Source organism: Physeter macrocephalus, chromosome 1 (assembly GCF_002837175.3).
Source record: "Physeter macrocephalus isolate SW-GA chromosome 1, ASM283717v5, whole genome shotgun sequence".
Classification (NCBI taxonomy): Eukaryota; Metazoa; Chordata; class Mammalia; order Artiodactyla; family Physeteridae; genus Physeter; species Physeter macrocephalus.
This window is the reverse complement of record NC_041214.2, coordinates 90,081,169-90,106,900: the sequence shown is the minus strand read 5'-3', so window position 1 is coordinate 90,106,900 and position 25,732 is coordinate 90,081,169. Positions and strand designations below refer to the sequence as shown.

Sequence of the window (25,732 nt, the reverse complement as noted above, 5' to 3'; positions counted from 1 at the left end):
GCACGTGGGATCTTCCCGGACCGGGGCACGAACCCGTGTCCCCTGCATCGGCAGGCGGGCTCTCAACCACTGCGCCACCAGGGAAGCCCCAGCCTTGGTCTTTAATCAGTGCTTTTGTTTGCCAAGAGAGCATGCCTACCCACCTCCCCCCAAAGAGAGCTCAAATACTTTTTCTGGGCTCTGTATTAAGGTATTGCCTTTAACTCTAAGCCAGGACTAAGGCTCCCCCTGCTTTTCCTGTGTGATTTTTAATACATTTTTTCCTAGACATAGAGACTGGCGGCGGTGGCGCTGAGTGTATAAGGGATCAGAAGACCTAGATGTTAGGTGGTGGCGCTGAGTGTATAAGGAATCAGAAGACCTAGATGTTAGGCCTGCTTCTGCTCCTTGTTGCGTAGCCCTGGGCAAGTTACTTCATCTACTTGGGCCCCTCTTTTATCTCACTTATCAAGGATGATTCTGTCCACCTGAATCTTATCTCAGGAGAGTTATGTTGAAGACTGAGTAAGGTGTGAATGCACTTTGTAAACTGATAAGTGAGCATCCCACAAATGTTAGCTCTTAGCTCGTTTGCATTGTGAAGAGCAGGGAAAGGGAACCAGTCATACTTTTATCTTCTGTAGTCACACCCTGAACACAGGGACACAGTATTTGTCAGTCAGTAGATCCGTGGTTGGGTGAATGTTGCAGGGTAATAGCTTAGCAATCTATGTAATTTGGCTTTATTCCTCAAGTTTGAGAAGCAAGAGATTCCTGGCTGTATGGGAATCTAGTGTGTTTCTAAACAGCCCAGGATTCCATCACCTGCCTGAGATGAATGTTTAGGCCCCTAAAAAGAAAGCCTCCTCCTTGAGCTCCGGTCCTCAGGTGGCACATCACAGTAGTTTACTGGGCTCAGGATGGCACTCGCAGACCCTTGGCCGAAAATCCTGAAAATCTTTAGGGAAGGGACTGGCCAGGACTGAGCTCTTGTTCAGTCTACCTGCTGGCTTGGCATCCTGAGAATTAGTCCTACCTGCTTCAGCAAGACTTCCTGCCCTCTGGTTCTCCTACTTTGATAGCATTCACCTCCCTAGGTCAACCTGTGGGCCACAGAACGTGGCTAGGGCAAGGCTGCATTTGTGTGGGTGTTTTGCTCTCCTTTAGATGAATCAGCTTGCTCTGTCAAAGGTAAAGTAGAATTAACAGAAGTTCATTGTCCAGACGGGAGGAAATAATGACCCCCCAACATATCCAATATGTAGATGTATGCTTTCAGGAACTGAGTTCCTCTGGCATCCCTCTGTGGAAAAGATTCCTGAGCTTGTTAAAATGGAATAGCTTAGCTATCCAACAAAAAACTTTAACCCAAAGTCACAAACCTGTAATGTCATTTGCCTGAAAAATCCAGATTTCAGTTTTTCTACTATAAAATGTCTTCCCTACCCTTACCCCCAAGTTGCCTGGGAATGACTAAGATCTAATACTTTTTGTCAAGAGATTTTATACTAATTTGTATAAAAGGGTGGGACAGCTAAGGGGTTGGTTGTGGTAGGTGGTGCTGGATCAGCTCCCTGACTGTTGTTTTATCAGATGAGCTTTGACTGAGAGGTTTCATATAAAACTTTGAGTTTCATTCAATAAATTCTTGGAGTCCTACTATGTGCCAGTCCTGCCAGCACAGACCCTTCCTTAATGGAGCTCACAGTCAAGGGTTGATGCTCAAAATCCTCTCCTGCCTGGACTGTTGCAACCATTTCCTCCCTGATTTCAGCCTGACGTGTCTTCACATGACTGCTGGAGGGATCTTGCTTTTCTTTCGTTTTTCCTTTTTAAAAAAACTTTTAATAGTTCTCTTCTGTAATAACAGCATTATATGCTCATTCAAGAAAAATTGGAAAAATGACAAGAGTTTAAACACAAATTATATCTCATAATAACATCATCTAGACATAGTCAGTGTTGAAATTTAGATATTTTAAAAATAATGTAGTTAATCACAGAGTATATAAAGCTTAAGTCCTGTTTTCCTTTACTGTCATATCAGATACATTTTCCCAGGTCATGAAAAGCTCTTAGGAGCATTAAGACCGATCTTTCTAAAACTTAAATCCAATCATGTTACTTTCCTGCTTAAAATTCTCCCATCATTGGTCTTAGAAGGTAAAGTCTCTACTTTTTTATTTTTTTAATTGAAATATAGTTGATTTACAATCTTGTGTTAGTTTCAGGTGTTCAGCATAGTGATTTGGGTTTTTTGCAGATTATATGCTACACACAAGGCTTCTGATGATCTGATCTCTGCATCCTTCTCCAGCGTTGTCTGTTTCACTCCCTACTTCTTCTTTCCCTAGTACCCACTCCCCGCAACTCACATAACACACAGTTACTTGCTAATCCCCCCCTCCCCCTACTTCATCCTCTGTATCCTACCTATACCATGTGACCTTCAGCTTCCCAGGCTGCCCCGTGTAGTTTCTCAACTTGATCCTTTAGTCATGGTGTTCCTCCTGCCTGGATCATCCTTCCATTGGTGTATCCAGTGAAATCCTTTCCATTTCTCAGTACTCAGGACAAGCATTGCGTCTTCCATTAAGCCTTTCCCTTCCCTCCCTATCCCATCATAGAGCTGCCTGCTCCTTTTTTTCATCCTCCCCATAGTACCCCTCCTACCTAGAAGAATGCCCATTGTAGCTTAGATTTTGGTGGGCAGGGAACCATGTCTTATCCATCTTCATTTCTCCTGCACTTTGTAAATATTCAGCACATAGTAGAAGCACAATAAATATTTGCTTAAGTACAAACAAATCAGTCATAACACTGTGTAATAAGTGCTGTTCCGGGGGTGTGTGAAGGGTGCTTGGAGGAGACCAGAGGAAGGGCATCTTATGGGTATGTGGTCCAAGATCGAGCTGACAGGAAACGTGTTCATTTTTATTGTGGCAATAGCCTTCCTCCATACTTAATCTTCTTTTGTGAATCCTATTTGCATTTCTGTTCCCTGACATGGCACCAGCTGTAGGAGCACCCATTTGCAACATTTGTTGCTTCCTCCTTTGCACACCTTTTCCTTTGTCTGCTGAGACTCCTGTGGCCCTGAGCACCAGACAGGGCAGAAGTCCTCCCTGGGCAGCACAGCCCACCACTCATCAACCAGCCATCACTTCCCATGTCCCCCAAGGAGCAGCACAGACAATTGCAGGTCACCCAGAGTTTCCCTTGGCTGGGACCTTGTATCCCAACTCTGGCACGGGTAGCCAGGTTCTCAGAAGGAATCACTCTTGAATTATTATAAGTATTTATAGCCAATGCCATTATTTGAGACAGCTAACATACAGCTTAGCCAAACCCTATATTTCCCTCTCCTTCCTCTCTCACTGCCTCTGCCTTCCTCAACTCCATCCCAGAGAGTCCTTCCCCAGAGATAACTTGGGCTTCTTTGCTCATATAACAGGTCGGGCAAGAGGAGATGGAACATATCTCCCTGTGTGACACTTTGGACTCCTCAGATGTCCTTCATTCTGTAGAAGAGTTGAGAGTGGACCACGCCAAGATGGATGGTCCACGGAAGGGCCTTGTAGCAGAGATGTAAGCCTGTTTCCCATGCCTTGCAGCCAGCACCCTGCCAGCCAACAAGCTACAGAACAAAGGCTAGAACAGGACAGTGGGGACGGTGGGAGGGGAAGTAAAAGGCATGTAATTGGATCAGTCACCAGCTGGGTCCATCTGCCTGGGGAGCCTGTCTTTGGTGGTGGCACCAGGGGACATGTCACATGTCATTGGAAAGCCTATCTGTCTGGTGGCTTGTCAAACCTCAGCACCAAACACTCATTTCCTTAATAACTGCTTACAGATCCTGAATCTATAAATTTAGCTAAACTCTTCTTGACCTTTCTATATTTTTAGCCTAGGCTGCTTCTCTGGATGACATGGTTGATTACTTGTTCTGTGAGATACCTTCATGTCAAGTTAAAAGAAATTCTCTCTCTCGAGCTTGAAGACCCTGTCCTCTTAATGCTGGGTTCTAGTGTTGGTAACAAATTCATGTTTGGCCCTTGGCACAGGCCGTTGATTTGGGGATGGAGTGGGGGGAAAGAAGGTTGACATCTCAGCTTTAAGTTTTTCAGCCTCCAATTCTAATAATCCCCACCTGTTCTCATATAATGGCCCACTGGTCACCTCATTCACTTTTTGTTTTGTTTACCTGGACTTTTCCTACCTCTATTCAGCCTATGTTGAAATACAGCAGCTAAGTGAGTTTATGACAGATACTCCAAGTGTGAGTTGTTTAAGACCATGCTGAAGCCTTTTGTTCCTACTACCTTTGGGGGCACTTCTTGATCTTTGTGACTTTAACCTTAGGGCTGATGTTTTCAAAGACTGCTAAAGTAAAGCCTTTTCTTTTCCTACAACAGTGGCTGTAGTAGACAGTCATTTTGTGTGGATAGTTTGGATTACTCTCCCATATTTGTTTTCCATTTGCCCACCTTTACCTTGGTCTCCAGTCTTACTGTTTATCCACATGGTTTCTGCCAGTTTGCATAATGAAATGCTAAGCTGCGTGCTCTTGCTTCTACAGCACTTATTAAAATGTTAAGATTGACCCCATTTTTTAGCATCCTTATTGTTAATACTTCCATCCATGGGGGCAGTGGGGGAAACCCACCACTGTAGAGCATTTTAAATTTTTCAAGGGGTTGTACACCTATTGTCTCTGACTTTTCCTTAAAAATCTGTAGAAAGGAGAGACCCAACTTGAAAATTGAGAAAAACTGAAGCATGGAACAATTTTATCTGTCTCACTTAAAATCATCCAGGGACTGGCAGATCTAGGATTAGAATCCTTTACCCATAGCTCTTTCGAGAGTAACATATTAATCCCTTTAACTTGTTTCTTTTCTTTCTTCTTTTTTTAAAAATTTATTTATTTTATTTATTTATTTTGGGGTACGTTAGGTCTTTGTTGCTGCACGCGGGCTTTCTCTAGTTGTGGCGAGCCAGGGCTACTCTTCATTGCAGTGCGTGGGCTTCTCATTACGGTGGCTTCTCTTGTTGTGAAGCACAGGCCCTAGAGCGCGCGGGCTTCAGTAGTCGTGGCGTACAGGCTCACTAGTTGTGGCTCACAGGCTCTGGAGCGCAGGCTCAGTAGTTGTGGCACGTGGGCTTAGTTGCTCCGCAGCATGTGGCATCTTCCCGGCCCAGGGCTCAAACCTGTGTCCCCTGCATCGGCAGGAGGATTCTTAACTACTGCGCCACCAGGGAAGTGCCCCTTTAACTTGTTTCTTCGTCCTGCAGCACCTTAATTAAAAGAGATGAAAGGGATTAATAAATGAAAGAAAGCCCTTGGTAAATAACCTTAGCAAAGATGTTTTTAGAAAAGGCTAAGTCTGCTTACCTCTTCTTGTGTACATCTCATTGGCCTCTTCAAAGAAAATCGTAGCTGATTTAACAAACATGATTTTACTGATCAAATTCTCCTATGACTGCCCTCCCCTTGTCAATTCACATTTGGTGGTCCTACGAGTGAGGATTTTCTATTCTCACTGCTTGTTTGTTGTAGAATTGCGATGATTAGCTTTACCTCTGGAGTTCTTACCCAGAGATCAGTCACTTTGACGGTTTTCATTATGTCTGGGAAATTGGCGGCCCCTGACACCAAGTACATCCTAATTGCCTGAGAAGGTGGCGGCTCTGGGCTCCCTGTTGCAGGAAGATGGGAGTCTCCAGCCTCCTGGTGCTTCACTGAAGTTCAGTGAGGACAGCCTTTGTTACTGATCCACCAAGTTGGCTGTGGCTGGGCTGGGGGGACACAAGGACTTCCAGACCACTTTCCCATGTACACTTCTCTAAGGCTCTTCATTCTTCTCTTTTCAGAGTCTGGAAGGAGGCTCGTACCGGGGGAGCTTGAAAGACCCCACAGGCTGCCTGAATGAGGGCATGACCCCACCCACACCTCCTAGAAACCTGGAGGAAGAACAGAAAGCCAAGGCCCTGAGAGGCAGGATGTAAGTGCTTCCCCAGACTCCAGCCTGGTGCACGTGTGTGCAATGAACAAGGGACAGGGTCCTGTGAAGTTTGGGGAGAATTAAGGATTCCCCACACTGTGTTTCCATTGGCACCATTCGTGCTAACTAAAGGTGACCGGTCTCTACAGTGTGACATTGATCAACAACGAGCTATTTGGCACTGACTTCAAGGATTTTCAGCTGAAATATTTTCTGTAAGATAAGGGCTATTGCTGACAGTGTGGTTATAACCAAATCTGTTAGAAATTTAAAACATGCTGATAAAAAACAAAACAACAAAGGTCAGGGAACTATGGGACCATTACTGTGGCCCCATATCAAAGACTCCGTGTTAGAAAGTCTGATGGAGTTTCATCTGAGGAAATGTTTCCCCAGATGTAGGAAAGTAACGTATATGAAAAGGGAGCTGTTGGGCTACCAGGCTGGGTTCTAGCTCCACCCCTTCTCCAGCGGTTTTATTTATTTAAAAAAAAATTTTTTATAGAGTAATATTTGGTTTTGGGGGTTTTTTTTAGCCCAATTTTTAAAAGCTGAGATACAGTTGATGTACAATATTACATGTTACAGGTGTACAACATAGTGATTCACAAACTTTAAATGTTATACTTCATTTATAGTTATTATAAAATATTGGCTATATTTCCCTGTGCTATACAATATATCCTTGCTTATTTATTTTACACATAATAGTTTGTACTTCTTAATCCCCTATGACTATCTACCCCTCCCCCTTCCCTCTCCCCACTGATAACCACTAGTTTGTTCTCTGTATCTGTGAGTCTGTTTCCTTTTTGTTATATTCACTAGTTTTTTTTATTTTTTAGATTCCACATATAAGTGATATCATACAGTATTTGTCTTTCTCTGTCTGACTTATTCTACTGTGGGCTGAGTTCCAAGAGAACCTCTTTACTTTTCGAATGGTTAGGGGTAAATACAATTCACATTGCAGTCCATTTCACAAGAACCCATATGTTTTGCAAGGTTTGAGTTATCTACCGTGATGTGAAGTCAATCTTCTATTACTTGATTTGATCAAGAAGATAGCAACACCATTACTGCAAAACCGCAATCCCTCCAAAACTTCAGTTTTGTTGTTTAGGGTTTCACTCTGTGTTGCACGGAGAGCTGCTGATGAGTCTTCACATAGCTTGATGTGTGAGAGATGGTAAGCACAGTGAGAATGGGTTAGGCAGGAGGAAAAGGTCCTGCCCTGTTGCTAATTAGCCTGCCCTTCTGCCTCGAACTCGTCACTCCTTTAGCCTGGTCATAGACATGAAGATTAGCAAAAATAAAGGAGGCCAGGTCCTTCTGTTGCCTGCAGATAGACGAAGTGACCATTTATAACTGTTACCAAGGAAACATCATAGCTAGGGCCTGGCCCCAGAGCAGGGCTGTCACCTCCTAATGGAAATGAGCAAGTGTCATGTAAGCGCTCTGGTTCCATATTTACCCCCTTAACTTTATGGGTGCTCAGGGGAACCCCAAGAATAGAATAGAGGTAAAGAAATACCATCCCCAAAGGGAAGTTTCTTAGGACTTGTACAAAGCTGCTTCTCCTTAGCTTTTCAGTTTTTACATAGATGAGGCAGGGTTAGAGCTGATGTTCCAGGCTTGTCGAGCCAAAGCAAAACTTATATCAGGAAGGTGAAAGCTTATATTAGGGAGGTAACCTTTAAGGTGACAGGTGTTCCTTGGCAAAGCTTATCTCTACTCTTGTAAAAGGGCCTGTGAGCAGTCATTTAAGTCATTGTCTTGCTTCCAGACATGATATTGTCTCATTTTGCTCCAACAGGCAAAGGTTTGTTGCCTCTTTTACCCAATTCACTCATTTCTTCCCCCTCTTCTCACTCTCTCACCCTCCTCCACATATTTCCACATCCTGCAGTGTCCCGAAAATCCAGGTCTTAGAATGAGTCATTCCTTTTACTGTATATTGCCCTTATTCTGCTATACTTTATGGTCACGATGAAAGAGAGGATGTGTAGGTGTTTAATTGTAAACACCATGTGAAGCTGGAGGCTGGGGGGGATAGAGAATTGAGACTCAATCCAGTAAGCCCTGAAAAGGTTTAATGAGAGCTCCATGGAGAGAAGATGTAAACAGACAGTTATTTGTCCAGGAGAAGAAAAAAACCAAGAATGGACTTAATTGTCTTCAAGTTTTAGCCACTCATTTATTCAACAAATATTTGTTGAGCACCTGTTATGTACCAAGTGCTTGGCGTACAGCAGTGAATAAAACAAACAATCACAACAAAAGAAAAGTCCATGCTCTCATGACACGTTTACATTCTAATGGGAGAAATCATACAATAAACAAAATTTAAAATAAATCATGTAGTATGTTAGAAGCTGGAAAAAAAGAAAAAATAGTAAGGGAGATCGGGAGTATGGATGAGGCCATGTTGTGGCTTTAAATGGTTCTGACCAAAGCGGTCTGCGCAAAGACCAGAAGGAGGTAAGGAACTAGCCTTTAGCCATGGAGGAAAAGTATTCTCGACACAGGCAACAGCCAGTGCAAAGGCTGTAAGAGATTTTCTGTGGAAGACCAGCCATTGCCTACCATTGTGAAGGATAGACGTCAGAAGTAGGTCTGACCTGTAGCTGGAAGAAGTTTAGTTTGGACCAAAGAATAACATTTACTTTGTAAATCACCTTTACTCGTAAGAACTGAACATGAAAAAAATTTCTTTATTGTCAGTTCAGTTTATTTGGCAATTGATTGTGTACTGCCTTGAGATGCATGTAGCATAAATCTTTTATGTACCTTTTCAGAATGTCTTTTAATGTGTCATTATCTCTCCAAGTGTTTTTCATCAGCTCTTCAAGGGAGGAGATGCTAGGTCCACTGGCAGCACCTAGTCTAATCCTCTTCCCTAGAGGCTGGAAAGCCCAGGACACCCTTCAATGTCAGCAGGTAGCTTAGCATAGAAATACCACCCAGAGGCAGAGAGCTGGACTTCATCTCCAGAAGGCCCTTCTAGCCCCAAATTCCCATTCTAACTTTCCTGTGGTTTTTCTTCTACCACTTTCTTCCAAGTGGTGACTCGGACCATGCTAAAGATACATTTAAATGCTTTTATTTGGCCTTGCCAGTTCCTTCCTGTGGCCTGAAACACATAATTGTGTGTATCAGAGAGAGGGAGCTGGTTGGAAGTTCTGGGCATGCTGATAAAGAAGCCTGTGTTCCCCATCGCCCTGAGGCTCTAGGCCCCGGGGATTCGGTGGCTTCTCTGTGCTGTATGGACAAGAATTTCAGAGAAATTGCTTCCTGGGTTCAGAACGGCTACTACCCTTGGTCTGGGGCCCCTCTTTGACATCCTAGAACTTGATCTTTTCTGCCACTCGGGTCAAAAATGCAGTTGTATGGCTCCAGGCTAAACTCTTTCAAACTTAGATAATACAAATCAGACTCCATTAAGCTGCGTACACCTACCCTGCCCCTGTGCACAGCCATACGTGTTTTATGTCCAGCTCTTTACTGTCTGGACAGGAAGAAAGAAGTGTTTGGGTTTGACGCCTCAGAGACTCCAGAGAGCCGGTCTGAGTAGTTTAACCAGGCAGCAGGCGACAGTGAAAGAGCAGAGTCTTTGGACTCTTGTACAACTGGGTTCAAATCGCAGCTCTGCTTCTCGCATTGTCATCTTGGGCGATACTGCCTCAGTATTTCCATCTACATAAACTAGGGCTTATCGTACTTACCTTCTCATAAGCTTGAGAAAAGCCAGATGAAGCAACTGGCACAAAAGCAAGTGTTCTAAGAGGAAGAAATCATTAACAAGAAAGAAACCAAGAAAGTAAATGTCCTCGTAGTGATTAAATCCCACATCTGGCGGGGATGGGGACGTGGCCGCACTGAAAGTGGTGATTAGGGAAGCTTTCTGGCCTTGACGGGGGATTTTTGCAGGCCAGTTACCATGGACGCCTATCTGAATAATTGTAGCTTCTGTATCTCAAACACTTCACTTGATGACGGTGTCTCTGAGGCCCAAAGGTTGCTTATCAGACAAATGTCTTTCTCTTCTCGTTAAGCAAAGAACAGAGCTGACGCGAAGGAGGAGAAGCCTCACGCTGATCCCTTGGCTTCGAAGCTTTCATAACTCAGTTTTGCCCAAGTGACTGTTATTCCTTCTGCCTTGTGTCTGTACAACTATTCAGCTCTAGGTGAGGGAGGAGGAAGCATAAGGAATAGGAAGACAGATGCTGGGTTGTGAGCATGGTTCTTCTGGCTGTTGCTGCCATCTGGGAAAGCCTTCTCAGCCCCGGTGCCCTCAGCTCCTCAGCAGCGGGGGCCTCTCATCCAGAGGGCACCAGCCAGCACCTCCCCCAGGGTGCCCAGCGTGGATTTGGGTGGTCTTGTCATAGAGACGCCAAAGTCACTTGCCTGTGAACTTCAGTATGAAGATTTCTTGCTTCACAGTGAAGAGGAACCCTCACTGTTCTTAATCTCCTGCTCAGGTTTGTCCTGAATGAACTGGTACAGACAGAGAAAGACTATGTCAAGGATCTGGGGATTGTGGTAGAGGTGAGTACATGGCTCAGGGCGGGTCTGTGGTCACCCAACCAGTGGCATATTGGACTCTACCTGGGCCCTGTGGTGTTTTGTTTTGTTTATTTATTTATTTGTTTATTTATTTATTTTAATTTACTTTTTGGCTGCATTGGGTCTTCGTTGCTGCGCGCGGGCTTTCTCTAGTTGCGGCGAGCGGGGGCTGCTCTTCATTGCGGTGCGCGGGCTTCTCATTGCGGTGGCTTCTCTTGTTGCGGAGCACGGGCTCTAGGCGCGCGGGCTTCAGTATTTGTGGCTTATGGGCTCAGTAGTTGTTGCTTGTGGGCTCCAGAGCACAGGCTCAGTAGTTGTGGCGCACGGGCTCAGTTGCTCCGCGGCATGTGGGATCTTCCTGGACCAGGGATCGAACCCATGTCCCCTGCATTGGCAGGAGGATTCTTAACCACTGTGCCACCAGGGAAGTCCCGGCCCCATGGTGATTTAACTTGACAGTATGTATTTTACTCTCCCTGGGTATTTGTAGAGATGAAACTAAAAGTGGTAGTAGATCAAATAGAATATTTAGGTAAGTTTTTTCTTTTCCCCTTGAAATATTATAAGAGATTTAGAGGAGGGTAGGGCGCCAAATGTTGCAGCCTCTTAGTTAGACCTGAATCCATTTCACCTTGTTTTAGGTGACCAAGTTATTGTCTCCAGAGCTTTTCATTGGTATCTAACTAATATACATACTAGTTATAAATATATATATATATATATATATAAAACCATAAATATAAGAATATATACAGACATATATTCTTCACAGTTATGAGCCACCATGGGCACTGAGCAAGTCAAGCAGGTCACTCTTAGTGAAACCTTGGGGCTTCTATGTTTCCCTAGTTTGCTACCAAGAGGACAAAGAAAAAACCACCAATAAGGCAAGATTGGCAGGTCCACAGTTAAAAGTCAACTTGATAGTAAATAAAACAGCTCTCTCCATAGGGGTTTACTTTAGGGGGATTTAGACACTTGGAGGAAAAAGTCTAAGAGAGTAAATGGATAATTTAGACGCCTTAGAGCCCTGCTGTTAATCATCATAAACGACAGGATGTGAAGTCTAAAAAGTAAATGCCTGATATCTGAATCACCTGCTGGTTCCTTACATTGGGTCTGTAAGCCCCCATCCTATGCAGTCTGCTGATTTAGGGGTTCGTATTTACCTGTCCTGAGCCTTGGATACACAGACTAACCTGGCATATAGAAGACTTGAATTCTAACGTGGGGAAAGTTATCCTCTTTTCCAAGGTGGGATGGGGGCAGCTAGAGGTGTAGCAGCCTCCATAAGCAGTCCAGCCTGGAAGTGGAAGGCTTGGGAATCTGCAGACGGAGGTCCAGGGAAGTCAGACATCAGTGGTGTGACTTAGACAAATCACATAATTCCCCATGCACTGGCTTTCTCATCTTTCGATGGGGATAAATGCTGGTACAACCTCAGAACCTGATTTTAAAACTGAGAAAAGATTACATATGATAGCACTTTACAGAATCTAAAGTATTCACATATTAAGACTTATTTCTAGGTCAAACACATCTAGTTTTAAGCCTTTAAAGACGTAATTAATTGGATTGGGAGACGGGAGAAGAACAGGCAACTACTTCTTCTTTGTCCTGCTTTCTTACGGGGGCTGGAGACAAAGAAAGGGACCCAGAACTTCACAGAAGTTTTGTCTGCCCCTCTGCACAAGGGTGAAGTCCTGGTTGAGTGCAGAGAAACCACAGAAGCCCTTGCCCTCCTCCTCACACGCAGTGGGGGGCTTCCACGGGGCTGCAGGGTGGGGCTCGGCCCAGAAAGCCTCCTCGTGAAAATGCTTTACTCACCATTGCCTCCGCCCCGCAGGGCTTCATGAAGCGAATAGAAGAAAAGGGTGTCCCTGAGGACATGCGAGGAAAGGATAAAATCGTGTTTGGAAATATTCACCAGATTTACGATTGGCATAAGGAGTAAGTGCTACATTGCCCTGAGGATCAGGGGGTCTTGGAACCCCGGACTCTCCTGTCCTCCCCCTGTGTCTGACCTTAGGGGTGGGGTTTGGGGAGAGTCTTGTGTCATTCATCTCACCATTGAGAAACGATACAGTTCTGAAGAATGTGCCTTCCTTCTCTTCTCTCCATCCTTTTATAGTGTTTTCCTGGGTGAACTGGAAAAATGTATCCAGGAGCAAGACAGACTGGCACAGCTCTTTATTAAATATGTGAGTGTTGCCCTGCGGCCCCTCCGCTCCCCCTCCCACCAGGCTCCTTTGCATGCATTTTACTGTCCTTTCCCTCCTCTGCTCTCCCTTCTCATCCCTCTCTGAGCTGTTGGGGTTTTTTCTCTCTTTCCTGGCAGTTTGGAAGATGGGCTCTTGCCCACTGTGTTTTATACTCTTCTGTCCTTAATACTTAGCCGCCTTGGTGCGTCCCCAGAGCACAGGCCACATCTTTGTCCTTTGTCTCTCCGCCCGTCGACCAGCTTAGCACTCTGAGATGCGCAAGGCACAGCTGCCTGAGCGCCTTTCCCTGTGCCTTTGCAGGAGCGGAAGCTGCACATCTACGTGTGGTACTGCCAGAATAAGCCGCGCTCCGAGTACATCGTCGCTGAGTACGACGCCTACTTTGAAGTAAGCTGCTCGGGCTTGGCTGAACCACGGTGCGGGCAAGGCGCTCAGGCCGGGACCGCCCCATTCACAAACACCAGCCGTCATCCATCCGTGCGTGGCCCCCTCACGGCACTGTCCATCCCTCAGGACAGGGAGGGCTTCCTCAACAGAGCCGTTAGCTTCTTGGCTAAGTTCTCGTGAGCTCCTCTCCGCTTTTAGAGCCCCCGCCGGCAGAACGACTCTGTAACGCAGAGCCCGCTGCAGAAGCTCCGGTCCTCCTTCCGTGACCCTGGAGCCCACTGTGCCCAAGCTCTTCCTCACCGGGCCCTGGAGGCCGCTTGCTGAGGACCCTCCTCCCGGAGGTGCTCACAGCACCTTGTACGTAGCCTCTGCTCCCGTTCCCCGAGGCCCGGCAAGCACCTCAAAGTGTTTGTTGTGCCCCAACCTGGAGGTGTTTATTTTGCTGGAGGAGAGGCAACACCATCACCTGGAAAGAGCCCCCGGCCTGGGTGTTTGCAGATCTGAGTTGAGGGCCCAGCCCGGAGGCTTGTGGTGTCCCAGGGGAAGCCCTTCATTTCTGACTTCTCCGTGGAGTGGGAGAGAGAACAGAACACCCATGCCAGCTTGTCCCTGGGACTGGGGTAAGGACACAGAGTGTGACAGGGCTTGATAGGTAAGAAGGTGATGGTGAGGTGTGCTTTGTCATTAATAACAAAATGAGCTATTGAGTAGGCAGTTCTACCCATTGCATGGTTTGAAGATTCTAAACCTTTATTGGCAAACACGAAGACCTGCCGTCCTTGCCTTTGAACCCCTATCCAGAGCACCCCAATGCTTTGGTTCCCTTTCCCCTAATGTAGCTCCCTTGTGTTCCAGGAGGTGAAACAGGAGATAAATCAAAGGCTGACACTTAGCGACTTCCTTATCAAGCCCATTCAGAGAATAACAAAATATCAGCTGCTTCTCAAGGTAAGAGGGCTGTGAGCCGGGCTCAGGGCCAGAGCAGGGTCTTCATCAGGTTCTGAGTTAGGGACCAGGTCAGCTCGAGGTTCTGTCTCCACCACACTTTCCCTGTGAACTAGTTGGGGGCATGTGTGGGTTTTTACCTTTTACCGGCTGGTTATTTGTGTCAGCTTTGCCCCTGAATAAATCGCATGCCTGTTGTTCCTTCCTTAAGGTTGGTGGTTATTTGATTTTCTTTTTTCCAAATCACTTTCTAACTTTGTTGCCATCACTGACTGACTTGGTACCTTTAAAAACTAAAAAATAATAAGAGCATAAAATCAGAGTAGAATACACAGAGAAAGAAAAGGAAAGGCAAAGCCCTAGGAGCCTTAGATGAGTAAAACCTAAAATGTGATCATTTTTTTACTTTTTAAAATCATTTAGTTTGACTTGTCTTACAGAAATATGAAGCAAATGAGAGATTTGACAGTCCTTTGTCCCTTTCCTTCTTCTCATCATTCCCCTTTTGTCCCTATTCACACACTTTCTCTCCCCTTCACCCCTCCCGCCCTTTTCCCATAGCTTTGAATCTTTGAATATTCCGGCGGTTTTCTCTGTGTGATTACATCCACCATGACTCACAGCTTCATATCCCAGCTACTACAAAGCATTGCCATCTCTGTGGGGAAGGAAAGTCTCCTGGGTGTCATCTTGGTTTTTACGATGCTACGTTTTTTATAGGGCTCTATTTTCCTAACTGGTTTCACTCTCCCTGCTTCCCCCACTTGCTAGGACTTCCTGAGATACAGCGAGAAGGCTGGTTTGGAGTGTTCTGATATCGAGGTGAGTTTTCTGCTTGTAATGCTGGTGGCTCTTATGGGACAGTATTGGATGTCTGCCCCTAAAGGGGAAAGATTGGCTCTGGAGGATGGAGAGTCCAGGCTGGCTCCTCTCAGACAGCAAGAGCCCCTTGCAAACAGCTGCCCAGCAGGATGTGGAGTGGCAAGTATTAAGGAGCACATTGAACGTTTTTTGAGAATCCGGTCCTGGGCCAGACCAGAGCTTAGCCCTACTCATGTTCTCCTTGTGGCTCCCAGTGACATGTGGTGCGAAAGGGTGGTATTTGAACCCTCTAACATCCCTGCAGAGATTGGGTGTTTCATTGTGCAGCTTTATTCATGAATCCAGGTGCTATTTGAGGCTGACATATAAATTATTCCATTTTCACTCCCTCCCCCCGTCCCCGGGGATTACTCCCTAAGTGAAGTCCTTAGAGACAATGTCACCATGGGGATTATTTTAAGCCAGAGAGGTTACAGACCATTCTGGCAGGTTATTTTAGGTTAAAACCTTTAGTATTTCACAAGCGAGGCTAAGCTGTTGCTTCGGCAGCCAGGGAGCAACAAAGAGAAAAAAGAAAATGCAAGAAGGAAAGCAAATGGATAAACAGAAGTGGGAAGGTTAGGAAAAGGATGGGCTGCTAGCATCCTCCCCACATGTGGTCACTGATTCACGTGGAGCCCCTGCACGGATGACCAACACCCCCCAACTTAGAACAGGAAAGCCCTCCCTCCTCTGAAGTGGACAGCAGGGACCAGTGTCCTTTCCTAGGATCAAGGAGCCCCCAGGAGGCTCCTGGCTTCCAGCATGGAACTGCCGAGCCCTCTACCCGAGTGCTACTCCCCATCCTGACTGCTGTTGTTCTTTCCCACAGAAAGCAGTGGAGTTAATGTGCCTTGTTCCAAAACGCTGCAACGACATGATGAATCTGGGGCGCCTGCAGGGCTTTGAGGTGAGCCCTTAAGAAGGCTTCTTAGGGCTTCCCTGGTGGCACAGTGGTTGAGAGTCCGCCTGCCGATGCGGGGGACACGGGTTCGTGCCCCGGTCCGGGAAGATCCCACATGCCGCAGAGCGGCTGGGCCCGTGAGCCATGGCCGCTGAGCCTGCGCATCTGGAGCCTGTGCTCCGCAACGGGAGAGGCCCCAACAGTTGAGAGGCCCGCGTACCGCAAAAAAAAAAAAAAAAAAAAAAAAAAAGAAGGCTTCTTAGCCCTCTCCCTTCAGGGCAGCAGGAGCGCAGGCTTCCCTTTGAAGTCCTGTGCGCGTGTTCTCTGCCTCTCTCACTCACCGCGTTTGCCCTTGTGCCCGGGCCCCTCCGGATCACAGGCCTGGAAGGTGCACCTATTTAGGACCTCCAGTGACAAGGCAGTCAGAGGAAGTCAACCAAACTGCAGTCAGGATTGCAAGGGGCTTGGAAAGGCCCCAAATTCTTTATAGCTATGGACCTGCCAGTGACCTCTTCCCTTTTCTTGCTTGCTTGAGAAATGCCGGGAATGTGAGGGACAGCAGGACTACGTAGAGTAGAACCAGAGGGAAAATGGAACACGTGGTTTTGCAGAGGGTGGTTCTAGTAAACGGGTCTACAAAGTGGCTGGCTTTTTAGCTAAATGAATGTTTAAAGCTCTAAAACATCACAGTGCACATTTCTATTCTTTGACGAGAAGAATCAAGTCTTGGGAGGAACAGCTTTATGTACCCAGGGTTTGGATTTCAACGAATATGCTAGTGTGCTAGGGCTGCCATAACAAAGTACCACAGACTGGGTGGCTTCAACAACAGAAATGTTATCATCTCACATTTCCAGAAGTTAGAAGTCCGAGATCCAAGTGTAGGCAAGGGTGGTTCCTTCTGAGTGCTGTGAGGAAAGGGTCTGTCCAGGCCTCCCTCCTTGGCTTGTAGATGGCCGTCTTCATGTTCACATGGCATTCTTCCTGTATCTTCACAAAGCCTTCCTTCTCTACATATCTCTGTGTCCAAATTTCCCCTTTTTATAAAGACACCGATCATGTTTGATTAAGGCTCACCATAATGACCTCTCTTTAACTTGATTCCCTTTGTAAAGGCTCTGTCTTTTGATAAGGTGGCATCCTGAGGTGCTGGGGGTTAAGACTTCAACATCCAAATTGGAGAGGGGATTCAATGCAACCCATAACAGTGAACCTTAGAAGAGCAAATTGACTTTGCTGGTTTAAACTTCATAAGTGGCTGTTATTAATTTGTATCCAAACTTCTAACTAAACATAATCTGTTTTAAATATTAATACGATAAAACTGGAACTGATGCAGTTATTGACTGGTGCTTAGTTGTTGTTGAGCCCCTTAGAGAAAGACGTGGATCTTCTAATCCTGTTTCCCAGTAATCCTGCAAGATTTCATTATTCATTTTTTTCCTCTGGCTAAACTAGAATAAAATAGACATAAGGCAGACTGGTATACAACTAAAGTTAGGAAATGCTATATTCAGGTTTGGGTTAATGAGTTGGATTCACGATGGTCTTGAGCCAAATTCTTCTGTCCTTTTTGCCCTTGCCGCCCATCCTGGTGTCCCTGTCTGATTTCCATTGATTTGTTGTGACCAGGAGCTATGTGGAGGGTCCTTTCTGCTGTTGATTTTTTCACAGGTTCTTGTTCTCCACAGTAGACATGAGGCATTCGAGAAGCAGGGTCATGCAGCAGTAATTCACCCGGAGTTCTCACACAATGTTTCTTTAGTCATGCTAGGTGACGTTTTACCTGTTTCCCTGGAATTATGCCAGACCTGAGCCTATTCTGAACAAAGTAATTCCTTTTGCTCTTCTTCCTTGATGTCCCTGTGTTTTTCTGAGCAGGAGTCTGACTTGACTTTCTGTTGGTCTCTGGAGGAACTGACCACTGACAGGAGAAACAGCATCTGATGTACCTTCTGACCCAAGTCAGACTTCACAGGAACTGTGTTGTGCATGTTCGTGTGTCCACAGAAGGCCACACACAGGAGGGTGGAAAATTATTTTCTCTTTTCAATCGAGCACCACCATCTCCTTTTTTCATCAAGCCCTAGAGAATATGCTTTGCATTCCTTCAGCTAATTGGGAAGGACCATGAACGTACTTCCATTCCTTCTGAAGTCCGTGGCTTTGGGTCAGGGAGAAGTTAGCCCCTTCCCTTAGATTCTCTCCCTTTTAAATCCTCTAGCTTTCCCTTTAGCATTGACAGGGCTATAACTCATGGGTCAGGCTCTTATGTAATATTAATAGAGCTTTTAGAGCTAGTCACTGGCTTAATATTAACTTTGGACCAGGGTAGAGATAAGCCTGTTTGGCTGCTGACCTTGACAGTAAGGAACCACAATCCAAGCAGAGGGCAGGCGTTTCTCAGGAACATGAAAGGAAAATGGCCTGTGTATTGGGTAATGTTTGGAACAAGGCATCACATACAGAGAATAGCCCACATTTGCACTAAAGGGCAAAAGTTGTCACCTGAGAGTACAGTTCAGAGGAGGCCCTCCGGCCACTGTCTCAGATGCCAGTGTCTTCTTGTTGCAGAACAGTAGAAAAAGCAATAGCATCCGTGAAGACTTGCTGGGTTAGGCCATATTCCCTTTGAAGATGTGACGATGTTTCTGAAAATCTGGTTAGAACTGGCAAACCAGATAGGCTTCACCTCCTACCCTGAGTGTCAAGTGATCTGGCAACTGGAGGCACTGAAATACAGGCACCTGTCGATAGTATCTCAACTGTACCTGCTGATCTGTAGCAGGAGATTAAGACCTCAGAATTTCCCCATCCTGAAATAATAGAAGAGAGGAGCCTGACTCATCTGATTTTTTTTTGTGGTCCAGCCTCCATCACTTCCCTTGGCCCCAGGTTGGTTCTAGGTTCATGGCTAGCGCCCCAGGTCCTGGCTGCAAGGGCCAGGCAGGCACACCTCTCAGAGCTCCGAGGACAGAAAGGCCACTTCCAGCTCCAGCATCATCTACTTTCTGTTCTCCTTTTAATAAAAAACAAGAAGGGCCAGCATAATTCCCAAACATCTTTTTAGCTAATAATTTTACCTTCCTTCTGGTGTTTTCCTGGAGCTGCTTCTTAGTGGTTCCGTAGCCTTCTTTCCCTTCCCTCCAGGGCCCTGTGTGAACGGGAAGGTGGCCACAGTCTGCCCTAGATGTCTGGGTGGGCCCTGATTCAGTCTCTTACTAGAGCCTGAGGCTTTTGCTGTCAGGTCTGCTGTCCATGTCCCCACAGAGGGAGGTTCTGTGACCTAGAGGGTTGTGGTCATCTCCCTGTCTTTCACTTACTTCACCCCAGTCCTTCTTTCCGTCAGGGCACCCTGACTGCTCAGGGCAAGCTGCTGCAGCAGGATACATTCTACGTGATTGAGCTGGATGCCGGCATGCAGTCGCGGACCAAGGAGAGGCGTGTGTTCCTCTTTGAGCAAATTGTCATCTTCAGTGAACTGCTCAGGAAGGGATCCCTCACCCCAGGCTACATGTTCAAAAGGAGCATCAAGGTGAGGATCAGGTGGGGATGAGAAGGGGCAAGGAAGAGTCACACTGGGGGAGCCACTTCCCTAAGACAGAGACACTGGCATGAGTGAGGATCCAGAACATTGAAGATCTTTCAGCCTAGTAACCTTCGGGATTGAAGGTTGATTATCTGTGAGGAAAAGTGACAGGCTCGGTGCCAGTCTCTAACATGACCCTGCAGGTTCTCCAAGATCATGTCGTTCACTCAAAGACAGAAACCAAAGTATTTAAGCTATTAGATTCAGGGCACATTTTTGGAAACATTTCCTGAAATAAAAACTTTGAGGAACTGTAATAGGTTGTTGATTTTTTTAAACTGCTTAGTATGGAAAGGATCACCTTGGTTTCTTCCAGATGAATTACTTGGTCCTGGAGGAGAATGTGGACAATGACCCCTGCAAGTTTGCGCTCATGAACAGGGAGACTTCGGAGAGGGTCATCCTGCAAGCCGCCAACTCTGATATCCAGCAGGCCTGGGTGCAGGACATCAATCAAGTCTTAGAAACACAGCGAGACTTCTTAAATGGTGAGTACTGGGTCTGGCTTCTTGCCGGGCCATTTTCAGGGGACCCCACACCTCTGAGCCTCCTTGGGTCTGGGCTCATGGTGAGTTATGAGCCCCAATCACATTTATATGCATTCCAACTTTGTAGTTTTCAGAAACACTTCGTGTAGAATTTTTCTGAACCTGAATACACAAGTGGGCAGATGGGGCATGATAAAGAAGGCCATCTTTCCAAAAGAAGACATAATCTCTTGGAGCCTTGACATAGAGGATGAGCCTTGTGCCACCATTACCAGCCGGTAATAATTGGGGCAGAAGTCTGAAATGGGCACATCCTCTTTGTCTCGGGGGCCAGCTATCAATGACGTGTATTTTTCCATTTAGTAGCTAATGGCTGGTAATCTCAGAGGTCCTCCAGTGCTATCTAGAGATAACTGGCAGTTTGGCAGACCAACTCAAATTCCCCTTTGCTCCCAACAGAGGCGATCGCTAACTCTAAATTTCAGTAATACCTTGAAACTTCCCAGAACAAACTATCAATTACACAGAGATTGAAGCTCTCTGTGGACCTGAAGGAGTACTGTATGGCCATATGTGCTCCCATGTTTACACATACATGTCCACCCTTGGGTGTGTCACCTTTTCTAGTCTAGAATCCGGTCTCTTTCAAATGATGCAAATAGAGCACTTGCTGGGTGTTATCACGGAACTCAGTGCTGTGGGGATGGACCTTGGGCAAGTCATGATGTTTCTCTGGGCCTCAGTTGGCTTTTTTTGTGAAAGACCTATTCTGCAGCACTGGAAGCAGGAAAACGTGGCACACCTCCCATAGAGAGCGTCATTCTCTGTGTAATTGACAGTTTGTTCTGGGAAGTTTCAAGGTATTACTGAAATTTAGAGTTAGCGATCGCCTCTGTTGGGAGCAAAGGGGAATTTGAGTTGGCCTGCCAAACCCCAAGTTATCTCTAGATAACACTAGAGAGCCTTGTGAGATTACCAGGTATCAATTGTACACCATGGTAAGGGATTTAACACAGTTGTATTTATTTTAAAACAAATAAAAAGAGATTATGGAGCAGAATGCCTTGCCTTTTTAAGATAGAACACGAGACTTCAAAGCAATTACACACTTACAGAGAGTATTTGGGGGCCATGCCCCTGGTCCCCCAGCTGTAGAACAGTTTGGTGAAAAAAACGAAACTGAGTGATCTCGAGGGTTCTTTCTCATTCTAAAGAGTCTAAAATTAAACACCAGCCCAGTCCTGAGGGATAGTAATGAAAGCTGTATATAGTTCACAGTTTTTGAGTATACAACATTGAATTAATGCTTCTATGGATAAAATAATTTTAAGCAAAAACATGTGCATGTATAAAATACATTCATTAAATTGCATTCTAGTAGGAATTTCTGATAGATTCTAAGCTGGAATGAGGTTTTTAAGTTCCTCAATTCAGGACAAAAGAAAAATAAGGTAGGACAATAAGTTGAAACCAGAAATAATTGAGTAACAATAATGGCTCCTATATATTGAGTCCTTTCTCTGTGCGAGGCACGATGCAGAGCATTTCACATGTGTTACCACACTTAATCCTCACATCAGTGTGGAAAGCTAAGTAATATCATCCTGTATTTTTCAGGTGAGGAAAAGGAGGCTCAGGGAGGTTAAGAAACTGGTCCAAAGTCACAAAAACAGTAGGTGCTAAAACAAGAACTGGAACCTAGAACTGTATAACTTGTATAACTTAAAATTAGGCTCTAACCCCAAAACTGCAGTATAGTTGCTAGTGGTAGGGCACACATTTGTCTAGGAGTTCCCCAGCAAACAAAGCAAAAAAACAGGACCAGGTATAAGACACTGTATCCATCAGCCAGATGCAAACCCTATCCGAAGACGTGCAGCTTTCCTGATCCTAAGACCTAAGTTATGCAGATTGAGGCCCTTGAAGAGCACAGACTTTCTATGCAGCTTATTTAAGAAGACATACTATTTTCAAACACTTTAGCACAGTTATTGCATATAATCAATACCCCACTTCCATGAGATGGGTAATGATTCATCAAATCAGTTTGCTACGGCCTGCTTCACAACTGTCTGCTGTCTGCTTCAAACTTGGAGCAGTACTTCTTTGGGCATAGTCAGTTATCCAGACTTGTACATGGTTCCAAGAGACCTTTTGCCTAATTATAGTGAATTATGGAGCTATTAATGAACTAGATTCTCAATACCTAAATATTTAATGCTCTCCAGGGAGAAAGGCTGAGGTCTGGCAGCAGCCTATTCAGCACTTTGACACACTCAAAAGACAAGGATGTGACGATGGACTGGGACCAGGCTTTTGCTTGTAGACACACATGCAGGCACCTCAGAGCCAACCTTTCCCTCCTGAGACCTCAAATAGAAAGGAAGTGTGGACTATATGTTGAGTCCTATTAAAGTATATACCTATTACTATGGAAATATCCTTATAATAGAAAGTTCCCTGGGCCCCAGCTGTTAACCCAATTAAATATTTGTTACAGTGAACACTGACAGAAACAGCATAATCGGGCCAGCCTTGAAGTCACTGTTACAGAATTTGACCTGTATGGCTTTTGCCTGGCTGTACCTCTTTTTTTTTTTTTTTTTTTGGCATTTTTTTTAACATCTTTATTGGAGTATAACTGTTTTACAATGGTGTGTTAGTTTCTGCTTTACAACAAAGTGAATCAGTTATACAAGTACACATGTTCCCATATCTCTTCCCTCCTGCGTCTCCCTCCCACCCTCCCTACCCCAGCCCTCTAGGTGGTCACAAAGCACCGAGCTGATCTCCCTGTGCTCTGCGGCCGCTTCCCACTAGCTATCTATTTTACATTTGGTACTAAGACCTTGGAACTTTATCATCTTAAACTCAGGAAAACAAAGCTCACCTCTTTCCTTTCAAAGCAGCTTTCTCCAGAGTTCCACTGACCACCACTTCTCCCAGCCTCCAAACCCAAGTTACCCTGGCTTCTTGCCATCTTTTCCCATCTAGGCTGTGTCAACCTCAGCTCCCTCTGGAGCGCTTGCCGCACCGCACCCCTTCCGCGTTCCCATGGCTCTGCTCAGGTCCGGCCCCTCCCCTTCACTATCTCATGGCTCCTAATCAGCCTGGCCGATCCCTCCCCGCACCCGCTGCAAGGTTAACATTCTTCAGGTGTACTCTGGTGCTGGCACCTGCACTGAAAACATGAACGTTTACTTAATTCAGTCACTTTTCATGAACTTCAGAATTAAATCCAGACTCATTCACCTGCTTTCCAGATCTTTCACATCATGGCACCTCCAACTTCCCTTACCTGTCTCATCTCCTCTTCCTCCACAGAGACCCACTTGGCTCTGTGCTCCAGGGAATCTGACTCCATCCTGTTGCCCAGACCCACTTCCCATTTGCTTCCATGCTGCAGAGGCTGCATGTCAGGGCCTGATGGCTGGCAGTTTCTGAAGCTCTCTACTACCACCCTACCCGTCCCTGTGTCCGCCCACGCACACACGTACTACAGAGCCCCCTCTCCCTCCTTTTGCACCATTTCGTTTTTGCATTTTCATCATTTAGACAAAACTAAGAATAGTTCTCGGTGGATTATACATTCTTTAAAAACAGGGCAGTATCTTCCTCACGTATCCTCACTCTGCCTCACACAAAAGCCTGTACCTCATAAGCCTCCAAAGCTTATGGGATTTCCAAAGCTGAGAGTAATGGTCTGCTCTTCCCCTGCAGCCCTACAGTCGCCCATTGAATATCAGCGGAAAGAAAGGAACACAGCTATGATGAGGTCCCAGCCTGCTAGGGTTCCCCAAGCCAGCCCCAGGCCTTACTCTTCCATCCCCGTGGGCTCCGAGAAGCCCCCAAAGGGCTCCAGCTGTAACCCGCCTCTGCCACCCCTGAAGATATCTACCTCCAACGGCAGTTCAGGGTTTGACTACCACCAGGCTGGGGACAAGTTTGAGGCCACCAAGGTAAGTGACAGCCCACTACTGCCAGCCTCACCGCTTTGAGGGTACAGCCTCTGGGCTTACTTTATAAAGTAGCATCTTTTTTTTTTTTTTTTTTTTTGCGGTACACGGGCCTCTCACTGTTGTGGCCTCTCCCATTTTGGAGCACAGGCTCCGGACGCACAGGCTCAGCGGCCATGGCTCACGGGCCCAGCCACTCTGCAGCATGTGGGATCTTCCCGGACCAGGGCATGAACCCACATCCCCTGCCTCGGCAGGTGGACTCTCAACCACTGCGCCACCAGGGAAGCCCTAAAGTAGCATCTTTTTATGCTGATCATTTTAGCAGGAAGAGCCCACTAAATAACAGCCTAATCTCAATGATTTCTCTTTCTTCCCCTGCAAATTGAGTGAGTTAAACCAGTTCCCTACCTCTCCACTACCCTCCTCCCCCGCCGTCCAGATACTCTGTGTTAAAGGGCTGTTGTCATCTGCAGAAACACTATACAAATATGGTAATGTTGGAGTGGCAATTATGATTTGTAGCAAATAGAGGAGTTGTGGTGTGGATCATCTAAAAGTCGCAACTCTAGGGTTTGACATCTTGAAGAGATTGCCCTTTCTAATGGTGAGCTACTGAAGCGAGCTCACGCCCATTGGCTGAAGCAGCAAGAGGATGTTGCCCATCAGTGTGTGAATGGGGGAAGCTAGCCTTGGATTAGACCCCATCAGGTAGTAGGAATGACAATGAATGGGAAAAGTGCTAGATCCCAAGTCAGGCGATCTGGTTTCTATTCCAAATTTTGCAACTCAGAACTTTGCGACTTGCCCTAGAACCTCAGCAGTTTACTTAATCTCATCAGGCCTGTTTCCTCTAGAACTCAATGGGTCTGTGAATGGGAACATGTGCATTTTTTACCTACATGTTCCCACCTTATAGTTTTATTTTTCTTACCCAAATTATTAGATGATGTTGATTTTTTTTTTTTTTTTTTTTTCCACACTGCACAACTTGCAGAATCTTAGATCCCTGACCAGGGATTGAACCCAGGCCATGGCAGTGAAACCGCCAAATCCTAACCACTGGACTGCCAGGGAATTCCTAATTTTTTTTTTTAAATTAACTATTAATGTCTAAGTTCAGTTCTGTGTAAGAGTAACTATACTGACCTATTTTATCACATCAGCTGGAAATTATTTTTTCATCTTAAAAATCCCCTGCCCTTGTGAATAAGTTGAAGTCACATTAACTTACTGAAGAATTTCTGGCTCTCACCATGCTCTATGAGGCAGCCGGGCATCTGTGGAAGTTACAGGTCTGTCTAGAAGCAGCTTCCCTGGTGCAGAGTCATGTGCAAAGGTCATGGAGGCAGGACCCTTCATATTAATGAATACAAGGGGACTGGAGTTCTCTTCCCACAGGAGTTGGGTCAGGGTAGGTCATGGCCTTGCCTTTGAATTGGGCAAATGTCTCATTGTTACTCCTGTCTCAGGGAGGGTCAGAATGTAGAGTAAGACCATTGCATTTTCAAAAGGAAGAAAAACACGTATCAAAGAGCCTGTGTTCTTTTCTTTGGGGGATGGTGACCACTGACCTGACCTTTGCCCTGACCTCACTCTGCCCAGGTGCTTACGTATCCCTGTGTCTGTGCCACAGTCTTCCTTCCATGAGCTGGAGGATGCTGGTGGGAAGATGCATGCTAAGGAGGGACTCCCAGGTGGAAGGAGTGTTTATACCTTTACCTAAGTCTGGGCAGTATCTCCACCTTTTCACCCTCACTTACAATATTAATGAGACTTTTTCATTAGAAATAAAATACATTTTAAGAGCCCGTTTATGAATATAATTCC

The 25,732-nt window shown here is 45.8% G+C and overlaps 1 protein-coding gene across 3 annotated transcripts in view; it reads left to right on the top strand.

Annotated features, from left to right (window-relative positions):
- Nucleotides 1–25,732, top strand: part of KALRN (kalirin RhoGEF kinase) — a 683,571-nt gene that overhangs the window by 621,190 nt on the left and 36,649 nt on the right. For all 3 annotated transcript variants that reach the window (XM_055084868.1, XM_024120242.2, XM_028492957.2), the window contains 11 exons: nucleotides 5,854–5,984; nucleotides 10,466–10,532; nucleotides 12,397–12,500; nucleotides 12,682–12,751; nucleotides 13,073–13,159; nucleotides 14,015–14,107; nucleotides 14,876–14,926; nucleotides 15,798–15,875; nucleotides 19,219–19,404; nucleotides 19,775–19,946; nucleotides 23,667–23,905. In XM_055084868.1, coding sequence (XP_054940843.1) covers nucleotides 5,854–5,984; nucleotides 10,466–10,532; nucleotides 12,397–12,500; nucleotides 12,682–12,751; nucleotides 13,073–13,159; nucleotides 14,015–14,107; nucleotides 14,876–14,926; nucleotides 15,798–15,875; nucleotides 19,219–19,404; nucleotides 19,775–19,946; nucleotides 23,667–23,905 — 1,278 coding nt within the window. The remainder of the gene's footprint in view (nucleotides 1–5,853; nucleotides 5,985–10,465; nucleotides 10,533–12,396; nucleotides 12,501–12,681; nucleotides 12,752–13,072; nucleotides 13,160–14,014; nucleotides 14,108–14,875; nucleotides 14,927–15,797; nucleotides 15,876–19,218; nucleotides 19,405–19,774; nucleotides 19,947–23,666; nucleotides 23,906–25,732) is intronic.